At 39.4% G+C, this 13,112-nt stretch overlaps 1 protein-coding gene across 4 annotated transcripts in view; it reads right to left on the bottom strand.

Moving 5' to 3' along the window:
• The window catches only part of CPVL (carboxypeptidase vitellogenic like), a 203,573-nt gene that overhangs the window by 31,703 nt on the left and 158,758 nt on the right, over positions 1-13,112 (bottom strand). For all 4 annotated transcript variants that reach the window (XM_019031138.4, XM_004045233.5, XM_031012685.3 and 1 more), the window contains one exon: positions 4,313-4,495. In XM_019031138.4, the coding sequence (XP_018886683.1) occupies positions 4,313-4,495 (183 nt within the window). The remainder of the gene's footprint in view (positions 1-4,312; positions 4,496-13,112) is intronic.

The raw sequence follows: 13,112 nt of genomic DNA on the forward strand, positions 1-13,112 counted from the left end.
TGGAAGTTTATAGTAATAAATACCTACATCAAAAAAGTAGAAAGTGTTTAAATATACAACCTAAAGATGCATCTTTAAAAAACTAGAAAAGCAAGAACAAACCAAACCCATTATCTTTTGTTCTAAACCCAAAATTAGAACAAAGGAATAATAACAATCAGAGCAGAACTAAATGGAATAGAAACTAAAAAGAAATACAAAGGATCAATGAAATAAAAAAGCCTGTTTTTAAAAAAGATAAATAAAATCAATAAACTAGACTAGGCTATACTAATCAAGAAAGAGAGAGAGAAAACCCAAATAAATAAAATCAGAAATGGAAAAGGAGACATTACAATTGATACCACACAAATACAAAGGATCATCAGAGACTATCAGGGACAACTTTAGCCTAACAAACTGGAAAACCTAGGGGAATGGATAAATTCCTGGACATATACAGCCTACCAAGATTGAACCAGGAAGATATAGAAAACTTGAACAGACCAATAAAGAATAATGAGATTGAATCAGTAATAAAAATTCTCCCAACAAAGGAAAGTCTAGACTGGATGACTTTTCTGCCAAATTCTACCAAACTTATATGAAAGAGCTAACACAAACTTTTCTCAAACTAATTCTTTAAAATTAAAGAGGAGGCAATTCTTTCTAATTCATTCTACAAGGCTATCATCCTGGTACCAAAACCAGACAAGGACACACACAAGAAGAAAACTACAGGCCCATCTCCCTAATGAATATAGATGTAAAAATCCTCAACAAAATACTAGCAAACAGAATCCAACAACACATCAAAAAGATAATACATCATAATCAAGTGGAATTTATCCCAGAAATGCAAGGATGGTTCAACATATGCAAATCAATAAACATGATACATCACATCAACAGAATGAAAGACAAAAACTGTAAGTTCATCTCAATAGATTAAGAAAAACATCTGATAAAATCCAACATCCCTTCATGTTGTTGGACATGTTAAACACTGTCCAACATTTGTTGGACAGTTAAACACTGTCAACAAATCAGGCATAGAAGGAACATACCACAACATAATAAAGGCCATATACAACAAACATCATCATACTGAATAGGGAAAAGCTGAAAGCATTTCCTCTAAGAATTGGAACAAGACAAGAATGTCCCCTTTCACCACTCCTATTCAACATAGTACCAGAAGTCCTAGCCAGAGCAACTGGGTAAGAAAAAGAAACAAAAGGCATTCATACTGAAAAAGAGCAAGTCAAACTGTTTCTCTTTGCAGCTGACACGATCTTTTATACAGAAAAAACTAAAGACTCCACCAAAAAAATTTTAGAACTGATAAATGAATTCAGTAAAGTTGTAGGATACAAAATCAACATACAAAACTCACTAGCATTTCTATACACTAATAATGAACTAGCTAAAAAAGAAATCAAGAAAGCAATCCCATTTACAATAGCTACAGAAGAAATAAATAACCTTAAAATAGATTTAATCAAGGAGGTGAAAGATCTCTACAAGGAAAACTATAAAATGCTGATGTAAGAAGTTGAAGAGGACACAAACAAATGGAAGCTATCTCATGCTCATGGACTGGAAAAATTAATATTGTTAAAATGATCATACTGAATAAAGCAATCTACAGGTTCAATGCATAACTATTAAAATACCAATGGCATTTGTCACAGAAATAAAAAAAAAGTTCTAAAATTCACATGGACCACAAAAGACCCCAAATAGTGAAAGCAATACTGAGCAAAAAGAACAAAGCTGGAGGCATCACACTACCTGATTTCAAAATATACTACAAAGCAATAACAACCAAAACAGCAAGGTATTAGTACAAAAACAGGCACATAGACCAATGGCACAGAATAGTAAACCCAGAAATAAATCCACGTATTTATAGCCAAATAATCTCTGACAAAGCTGACAAGAACATACACTGGGGAAAGGACACCCTCTTCAATGAATGGTGCTGGGTAAACTGGGATCCATATGCAGAAGAATGAAACTAAACCCCTATCTCTCACCATATACACGTAGAATAAGCTCAAAAACTAAACCCCTATCTCTCACCATATCCATGTAAAATAAGCTCAAAATGGATTAAAGACTTAAACATAAGACTCAAAATGATAAAACCACTAGAAGAAAACAGGGGAAACACTTTAGGACACTGGTGTAGGTAAAGCTTTTATGGCTAAGACCCCAAAAGCATAGGTGATAAAACCATAAACAGACAAATGGGTCTACATTAAACTAAAAAGTTTCTTCACGGCAAAGGGAACAATCAATAGAGTGAAGAGACAACCTGTAGAATAGGAGAAAATATCTGCCAACTATCCATCTGACCAAAGACTAATATCCAGAATATACAAGCAACTCAAGCAACTGAAGAGCACAAACCATAAATAATACCATTAAAAAGTGAGAAAAGGGCCAGGCGCGGTGGCTCAAGCCTGTAATCCCAGCACTTGGGGAGGCCGAGGTGGGCAGATCACGTGGTCAGGAGATTTAGACCATCCTGGCTAATGCGGTGAAACCCCATCTCTACTAAAAATACAAAAACTTAGCCGGGTGTGGTGGCAGGCGCCTGTAGTCCCAGCTACTCGGAAGGCTGAGGCAGGAGAATGGCGCGAACCGGGGTGGTGGAGCTTGCAGTGAGCCGAGAGACCCCACCGTGGCACTCCAGCCTGGGCAACAGAGCAAGACTCTGTCTCAAAAAAAAAAAAAAGTGAGAAAAGGATCTTAATAGACATTTCTCAAAAGAAGACATACAGGTGCCCAACAGGTATATGGAAAAATCTCAACATCACTAATCATCAGGGAAACGCAAATTAAAACCACAATGAGGTATCATCTCATTGGAGTTATAATGGCTATTACCAAAAAGACAAAAAATAACAGATGCTGATGAGGATGCAGAGAAAATGAACTCATACACTATTGGTAGGAATGTAAATTAGTACAGCCATTATAGAAAACAATATGGAGGTTTCTAAAAAAAACTACAAATAGAATTACCATATGCTGCAGCAATTCCACTACTTGATATTTTTCTAAAGGAAAAGAAATCAGTATATTAAAGGAATATCTGCACCCCATGTTTATTATAGTACTATTCACAATAGCCATGACACGGAATCACCCTAAGTGTCCATCAACAGATGAATGGATTTTAAAAATGTGGCATATATACACAATGGAATATTACTAAGCCATAAAAAAGAATGAAATCCTATCACTTGCAGTGACATGGATGGAACTGGAAGTCGTTATGTTAAAGGAAATAAGCCAGGCAAAGAAAGACAAATATCGTATGTTCTCACTCATATGTGGGAGCGTAAGAAGTTAATTTCATGGAGGTAGAGAATAGAATGATAGTTACCAGAGGCTGGGAAGTGGGGATGGGTGGGAAGACGAAGAGAGATTGGTTAACGGGTGCAGACAGTTAGATAGAAGGAATAAATTCTAGTGTTCAATAGCACAGTAGGATGACTATAGTTAAGAACGATATATTGTACATTTCAAAATAGCTAGAAGAGATTTGAAATGTTCCCAATATAATGAAATGATACATGTTTGAGGTGATGGATATCCTAAATACCCTGATTTGGTCATTAACATTAAATACATGTATCAAAATATTACATGTATTCTATAAAGATGTACATTTACATATTGACAACAACAAAACCCTTCCCTCAAACAAATCTCCAAGCCCAGATGGCTTCACCAGTGAATTCTCCTAACACTTAAAGATACCGTTTCCAACAACAGAAAGAGGAAACACTTCCCAACTTATTTTATGAGGCCAGTATAACCACGATTCCAACACTTGAAGAGGACATTACAAGAAAGGAAGATGATGAGAGTAACATCTGACCCCGTAGTGGAAGTTGCACTAGGGTGTCAGCTAGAGAGATTTTGTCCTGAGGCTCCACGTGTAATATAAAAATGTGATCATACATTTGCCAGAGGAGATTGTGTTGAAACTTCCTTTTATAATTTGCCAAGTTCTCTCCCCAAATAGACTGCAATTCTCTCATTAATGATTTGCCTCTTTGGACTGAGCACTGTCTTTTTAATGAATTGTCTCCTTACCTCTTGAACAATGCCTAAACTTTTGTCTGGTTTTATATTTAGTCCTATGTATGTCTGAACTCAGACCACTCTTCTCTGTGGAAAGTAGGGCCACAGAAGACACACACTGGCTGTTGTATGGCTTTGCTTAAGGTCGGCCATGTCTCATTGCTATTCAGGCTTTATTTTCAATCCCGCTCTCCCATTCCCACAACCTGCCTGCTCCCAAGCATCTTCCTACCTGATGGAAGTCACCCACTTGCCGGATGTAACCAGCCACTTCATTGTCAGATTTAAAGATCTTCCAAACTTTTTTTTCTGCCTTCTTGTATTCCTGGGATCCTTTCCAGTCCATGCCCATCAAGGAGCGCTCTGTCAGGGCAGCTGCCACGATGATGTCCAGTTGGCCATTGTAGATCAGAACCTGAAATGAAATCAAGCCATCAGCAAATGCAAGATTCAGGAGGTGAAGCTCATGAATCGAGCTAGGTATAAATAGTGAGCCAGCGAGAGAGAAAAAGAGACATGAATCTCTCTGAGATTTTCTTCTAGTTAGCCATAAACAACAACAATCTGAAATAAACTCAAGCCTTGTCTCTACCACTGCATTCTTCATAGTAATCTGCATAAAGGCCTCTCTTGGTTGCAAAAACATTTGTGTTGTATTACTCAGTGATACATATATACAGGTTTTACTTGGATTTATGGCTATGTTAAGAAGGAAGACTGTGGTTACATTTTAGTGGAACTAAGGAATACTACCCCCTAGGATTTTCATGAAGCCTGCATTTCATTAACTTCAACTTCAGGCAGTGCAGTCGCTGGCAAGCTGAGCTTTCTCTTGGGTATTGCTAATCCATATTGTTCTCCTCTCCTACACTGATTTCAGTAGCAAGTATAATTTTTTTGCAGCAGCAGACAGAGAGATTCAGGTGCCTCAAATTTGTTTCTTATTGGAAGCAACTATGCCTGCCACGCCACTTGCAAAACTTCCTTTTTAAAAATATGATAGCTGCTTGTCAACAGTGAGGAATGTTCTTTCTTCCTAGAATACAATTTTTTGTATGTGTCAAACTGATGGTTATCATAGGAAAAACAACACTGAGGTAACTCTTTTCATTAATCCTAAAACAATTTTCAATTTGCTTGAAAAAAGAATTCAGATAATTCCCAATTCTGATAAAGTTGTAGAACTAATGGGGACAGTATAAAATGGCTCTTCTTTTCAGAAAATCAGTAGCCAATTTTCTGCCCCCAAACTTAAAAATGTTGAAATTCCTTGTCCCAGTAATTTCAACTTGTAGAATATATTCTAGGAAAACAGGTCCAAAGAAATTTTTAAAAATTATATATATTCATTGAGTCTTATAATGAAAAACTCAAACACAATCCAGAAGTCCTATAATTGAGTAGGTAAATGCACAACAGTGTAAGAATTCTATAGGCTATTATAACACCATTTAAAATGTTTCATTGAACCATGATGCAATGTGGGAAATGCTTATCACATAATGTTAAGTATGAAAGCAGAAAGTCAAGTATAATGTATATCACAATTATAACTATAAAAATCAATGTACATATTCACATATATGGAATACAAAGTTTGAAAAATGTTAATATTTAGATGGTGGAAATCTGAGTAATATACTCTCCTTTTTTTCTACTCTTATGCTACTTTTATGCAACTAACATATTAATTATCATAAAGTATTGCCACTCCACCTCCAACAAAGAGGTCGGCCTCAACTCCATGCTACCTTTGATCTATTTGAAGGCTCTGATTTGGCCCGAGTGGAGACCTTTGGTTGAATCCTCAAATTGGATATAAAATATTTCACTGCATAAGTTTCCGTCTTTCCCTTTATGGTGCGGGCTTCTTAAAAGGCTCAAACATAATTAAAAAGCCCAGGACTTTTACACACTCCAAATCCTCAAGCAGCAGTGGGACAGCAGTCAGACTAAGATGAAAGAGCCCTGGGCCCCCACTGCAGGAACATGGGGCCTTTCATGTTACTCAGTCACCATCACCACCCCCACTCTCCTAAGAAGAAACCCACAGGAAAATCCTGATAGATTTAAAGCCTGTTAAAAAAATTCAACTGAACTCCGGTAATAAAATATTTGCATTGTTTATATAGAGAAATTACCTCAAAGACCTTGAGTACTCACGGCCTCTGCAAAACCTCCTATAGTTGTTTTGGCCAACAGTATGGAAACAATTATATATGATTAGTACCAGTGAACAAGACTTAATTACTTCACCATTCTACGAAGACCTGATTATAGCTGATTAGCAACGATCATCAAGCATAAAGTGATTCTTCTTCTAGAATTCAGTGTAAAAGATGCTGATCAATCAGCAAATTCATAGTGCATCCATTTAGTTTTACTCTCCATGGCCACTACAGGCAGCTTGCATCTCTCATGTGTCTCCCACAGCTTTCTTTACTGACAATCATTACTATATTTTGAAATCAATGTGATGTTTTTTTCATCCTTAAGGGACAATAGCAAGTCCCCATGTTACAGCAAAAACACATTTATATGTACAGCATTATATTACATGTTGAACTGACATGGAAGGAGGACCATCCCTGAGTTGTTAGTCAAGACTTATCTTGTTAGTCAAGACTTATCATAACAAGAGCACCAACTCTCTGGACCAAGAAACAGTGAAGAGCTGAATTGCACAATCTCACACAGGCAATGTGTAGAAGGTCTACTTTTGGGTACAAATGGAAATCCTTCCTTTGCAAAGCAAGGAAACCATTTTGTATTTCTGAAGGGCACATAAGGCAAATGCAACAAAAAAGAAATCAGAATAATGATCATGAGAAGTGATTTCAAAGGCAGGCCAGCATTAAATATAAGAATTCCAGAGCTCTTATTTTCACCTAAATGTCACATTTACTCTCAGGAGCCCCTGTAGGAATATCCCAGTTAGGTGCCTCTAGGCTGGGTGAGTGGATGAGATAGCCTAGGACGCAGTGACTGAGCATGAGAAGCAGGTGGGCATGGCATAGGGGTGGTCCTGAAGCCCAAGGGCACACGCTGGCTACCCACATCCTGATAGAAAAGTTCCAGGCAGCAACTTAGCTCTGACAAGGACAGGTTGGCCACATATGTCTACACACTCATCCCACTTCTCCCCCGGTAGGGTGACCAACTGTCCCAGTTTGCCCTGGACAGGAGTTGCCCAGCAAGACATTCAGTGCTAAAACTGGGACACTCTGGAGCAAACCTACCCCTGAGGCTTGCTGGTATTTTAAGCAACAAGGTCTAAAGACAGAAGGGAGGAGACAGAGATGAATGCAGCTTTTAGCTACACTTCCCTTGTCAATAGTGATTGGAACAAAACAAGGAACAAGGAAAGAGCTGGTTGGAGTTGGTCTCCAGCGACGTACTAGGCAGCGCCCTGAACATGCATTTCCTCACTTTCCTTTCTGGTCAGCTGTAGGCCTCTGGTAAGGGAGCAAAGCCACTGCTTTTAGAGACTTCTTTTAGTCCTTAGAGGGCTGGCTGCTTAGCTTAGTGAAATTGATGGTTATGCAATGTCACAGAAAAATGCTTATCTTATGAAAAAAATCAATGAAAAACTGAGACTTCACTTGTTTGTACTCTAATTATCACATATTTAAAAATGCTTCAAACCTGGGGAAAGAACAAATCAAAATACAGTTATTTGAGCTATGGTTGATTTATTTTAGATTGGCTATCTTCTAGGTTTCTGTTTTGTTTTGTTTTTGGCAAATGTGGTTACAATCCTTTTCTTTAAATTTTTTTTTAAGAGACAGTCTCCCTATGTTCCCCTAAGCTGGAGTGCAATGGCACAATCTTGGCTCACTGCAACCTCCAACTCCTGGACTCAAGCCATCCTCCCATCTCAGCCTCCCGAGTAGCTGGGACTACAGGTGCACGCCACTACACCCAGCTAATTTTTTTGTATATTTTGTAGAGACGGGGTTTCGCCATGTTGCCCAGGCTGGTCTTGAACTCCTGGGCTCAAGCAATCTGCCCACCTCAGCTTCCTTCCCAAAATGCTGGGATTACAGGTATGAGCCACCGCACCTGGCCATAGAATGCTTTTTTATTTATTGATTTATTTTTCTTCAACTTTTAAGTTCAGGGGTATATGTGCAGGTTTGTTACATAGGTAAATGTGTGCCATGGTGGTTTGCTGTACAGATCATCTAATCACCTAGGTATTAAGCCCAGCATCCATTACCTCCCTCCCCCTGCACCCTCCTGACAGGCCCCAGTATGTGTTGTTCCCCCCATGTGTCCATGTGTTCTCATCGTTTTTTACAAAATAATTCTTAAAAAAGTTTAATTAATTAATTAATTTAGAGACCAGGTTATGAGACTGGCTATTTTTTTGTATTTTTGGTAGAGACAGGGTATCACCATGTTGCCAAGGCTGCTCTCAAACTTCTGGGCTCAAGTGATCTACCTGCCTCCTAAAGTGCTGGGATTACAGGCATGAGCCACTGCACCCAGCCTAGAATGCTTTTATAATGGAAAAAAAAAAAAAGAACAATAATGCTATGAGGTTGGACACCTCAGTTTGGCAAAAGATGAGTCTTTTGGAGAAATAATTTGTAAGAATTCAAATACTACCATACCAGCTCTCATTTTTTTTTCATGACAACTAGGTAAAAAGCTTAATTTTAGTTCATAGACAGTCTTTAAAAACTCATTCCAGAATTCAAGCCTTTACAAGAGATGGCATTTGGTGACTTGGACCACAAGCATCTTTTTTCTTCCTCTTTGTCAAAAGGCAGAGATGAGAAAAGCATTTTTATTATTATTAATTCTTTCTTGCTTTTCAACCTGCTTTCATGTACATAGAGCTTTATTCTTGTACTGACTGCTTCACAAGGTCAGGAACAGAAGTGTTCCACTGTCCACCTCCACTTGACTGTTACGGAAACTGTGATACCGTGAGGCAACAGAATGAGTCCTAGATCCCGACTTCCACCCTTCTATCTAAAATTTTTCCTTAAGAAAAGAGCTAAAGTTCCTTCAAACCAACAAGCATTTATTGACTCCCTGCAGCTAACCATTTAGTGCTACCAAAAGCTGCTGGAAACTGAGAGTTAGTTGCATATGAGACACAGTTCACATCTCCGGTTCAGAAACAATCTTGCTCTGTTTGTCCGGCCCTGGTGACATCTCTTAGTCACCTCTCACTTTGGCTCTATGGACAGGATGTGTGTGAGGGCATTACTCACAGTTGGTGGGGAGTGGCCTTGCTAAACCGCTGTGAAATACTAGCAGTGCCTTAAAAACAGGAGCTCCCCGAGTGCGTGCTACATCCCCAGGCCTTGCACAGTGCCTGGTACCCCATAAAACCGATGGACAATTACAGGGTATGGATTCTGCTCTTTAATGGTTTCATGTGGTGCTGTATAGTGATCATCTGCTGCTTTTGCAAGCCCAGGTCCACTCTCCCTTCTCCTGGAAACTGTACTTTGGGTCACCCACACCTTCAGTGGATACAGCCCTGGTGGGAGTTGTCAATCATAGTGTCCTGCCTCCTCTGGCAAAGGATGAGCACATTACCTAAGTAAAGGCACTCAAATGCTCTTTCCCTGAAATTGGAATCATGGGCAGAGGACACAGAGTTCATTGACAAGTCTACTCATTAGTTTTGCTTCCTAGATCCCTAGAATTTTCCCCAATCTGCTTTCTTCATCCCACTTCTTCAGTTTTTCCATGAATTCTAAGACCTATCCTGTCTTCCAATCAATTCCGTTCATGCTTCAAGTAAGCAGAGTTATTTCTGTCACTGAAACCATGAAATCCAAACTCATACACCTTCAGACCAGTGCAGTGCATGCCAACACACCATAACTGGAACTCGTAGACATGTGGGTGAACTTCCAAGAGCTTCAGCCCCTTTTCTGGACATGAGGATGCTACGAACTATACAGAATTGTAACGAGAACTAATGAGGCCATGTACACAAAGTTCCCAGCACAGTGCCTGACACAGAATAAGAGGTCAGTGAGTATTAGGTCCTCCTCCTTCTCAAACAAGTTGATCATCTGATAATGATTGGAGAGACTCGACACAGCACTTCTTCTAAATAAACCTTCAGAATATAGGGATGGTCTTTCTGTGTCAAATACTTGGTGTCAATCTCACTCTTTCAGAAAAAGGCCGACTGTAGGAAGAAATCCAGCCAGGATGAACCTGAACTCTATATATATTCAAGCTCTCTAAATAATAACACACCCTTGACTACTAATTTTGCATGCATTGGCCACAGCATCTCAGTCTTTTCTTGAAAGTTAGAGCCATAAATTCATGTATTACTCTTTTAAAGGAACTTCTAATTCTGAAGCCTGGAATTCAAAATCACATGGAATTCCCCCACACTTAAATGCTAGAAAAGTGTGGTAAAGACTATGGCTTTTAAAAGGAAGTTTTTGAGTAATAATAAGACTCTCTTGTTGTTTTTCTTATTATGTTCCAGGAACTGTGCTAAGCATTTTACAGCATTCTCAGAAGGCAGGTGTTATTTATCCCATTTTAGGCACAAGGAGGCAGAGGTGTAAGGAGGTAAGTCAGTGTACCATGATCCCCCAACAGGTGACTGAAATTCAAGTTCAGATCGACCTGAGCCCAAACTGTGTGCTTCTAAGTGCTCTTCCACATTGCCTCACTACTAAGGTCACTAACCTCCATAAGAACACATTGAACAGGTGCTTTATTCTATATTTGTAATTCCACAAGCAAGTGGCAAACCTAAAGTGTGACTCTTTGACATTAAGGATATATGTTTATAGTTATGTGCATAAACTCTATGGCTGGGTTTGAATCTGACCCCTGCCACTAACTGGCAGTATTATCTTAATTGAGTTAGCCCACCTAGAGCTCAGTTTCTTCATCTGTACAATGGGTATAAGAAAAGTGGCCAGGCGCGGTGGCTCATGCCTATAATCCCAGCACTTTGGGAGGCCGAGGTGGGCGGATCACAAGGTCAGGAGATGGAGACCATCCTGGCTAACACGGTGAAACCCCGTCTCTACTAAAATAAATACAAAAAAAAAAAAAAATTAGCCAGGCGTGGTGGTGGGCGCCTGTAGTCCTAGCTACTTGGGAGGCTGAGGCAGGAGAATGGAGTGAACCTGGGAGGCGGAGCTTGCAGTGAGCTGCGAACGCACCACTGCACTCCAGCCTGGGTGACAGAGTGAGACTCCATCTCAAAAAAAAAAAAAAAAAGAAAAGAAAAGAAAAGCACATATGAATCGGGAGTATTTATGAAACACGATGCATGTGAAGCATGATAAAGTACACAATGGTACAACAATTTCCAAATGAAATGTTACCTATGGATTAGAATTGTGACTTAGGATGGAGGAGTTAGAACTCCATAAATAACTGCACCAGGCACGCCACTGACTGGACAGAACTAACAGCAGAAGCTTATAAAAGTAGCCGACACTTTCAGACAGAAGTCTTGACCTCTGGCCCTGCCTCAGCCCCGCAAGACCTGTGCTCACTGAGTGATCTTGGATATGTCATCTACTCACTCTGAGCTTTAATTTTCTCCTCTAAAAAGTGGAAATAGCTACATCCCACAGCTGTCAGGAGGGCAAATAGGATACCAAACCTAAAGATTTCCTATAACTTGAAGAGCAGGTTTTACCAATGTTTTTATTGCTCTTTATCGAGGATAAACTAAAAAATAAATTCCTATACTGGAGTGCAGAGGTCTTAAGTTGGCTGTGTGAGGCTTGCATTCAGCATGCAGATGCATTTGGTTAGTCCAAATGGTGTTGTTGTAACTGTTTTTCCATTTAGATGCCAGTGTTATGGACCAAATGTTTGTATCCTCCCAAAACTCAAATGTGGAAAACCTAACAGCCAAAGTGATGGTGTTAGGAGATGGGGCCTTTGGAGGGTGATTAGGGGATAAGAGCAGAGCCCTCATGAATGGAATTAGTGCCCCTACAAAAGAGACCTCAGAGAGCTCTCTATTACTCTTTCCACCATGTGAGGATACAAAAAGAGGTCAGTAGTCTGCAACCCAGGAGAAGATCCTCACCAGAACCGATCATGCTGGTAATTTCATCTCAGATTTCCAGCTTCCAGAACTGTAAGAAACCATTTTTTCTTGTTTTTAAGCCCTTAGTCTATGTTACTATGTTACAGCAGCCTGAACTAAGACAGTCAGCATTTAAATATTAGGAGATCTGACCATGCTGGGCCTGTATTTCCTCTCAGCCACAATGAGCTAACACTTTGCGGAGCTGTAACCCTGAGGCACACCCCCACCCGTGCCCTGGTATCCTCACACACACAGGCACAGGGTGGTTGGCATTTATTCAATGCTTATGCTACTGTTTTTCTTAGAAGAGAAAAATATTCTCTGTATCCATACCTCTGTCATGGGTAAAAAAGAAAGCTCAGTAGGTCTCAATCCAACACTATCCGTTTATTTCACTTCCTTCCTGGATTTGCAGGTGGTTAAGTGTTCCCTCCATCTGAAATGGAAGGGAAGTGGCCTTTTGTCTGAGTTGGAGAAGAGGGCATGCTCACTTGTGTATGTAGTGTGTTTTGTTTGTTTTTTAGTTTACTCATATGAGATCTCTGCCTATTCAACAGACACGTTTATGGAGAGACTAAGGACTAAGTACCATGGGAACAGGTATGGAAAGCTGTGACCCCTGTCTTCCAAATGCTTCAGATTTTTTTTTAACTTTTCAAAGCAGTGAATAATCAGAAAAGGAAAGGGAAATTTATGCTTTCATTCTTTAAGTTTTCCTTAGAAGAGAGGCCAAGAAAAGTCAGTTTCACTTAAACCTTTCTAAAATGCTAGTCCTTTTAACAATTCAAATCATAAATTGAATTTCAGGTTCTAGATGCACATAAATCAGCAGTTTATTCATGAGTTTAACTCTCTCAGCAAGAAAACCTTTTCCTAGTAAAGACCTAATGAACAGAATCAGATGAGAATTAACCCTTATTTTAAATAGAGTATGCCTCTGAGGGGTAAATAATTTAAGGCAGATATAAAGCAACCGTTTTAG

This window comes from Gorilla gorilla, chromosome 6 (genome assembly GCF_029281585.2).
Source record: "Gorilla gorilla gorilla isolate KB3781 chromosome 6, NHGRI_mGorGor1-v2.1_pri, whole genome shotgun sequence".
NCBI lineage: Eukaryota > Metazoa > Chordata > Mammalia > Primates > Hominidae > Gorilla > Gorilla gorilla.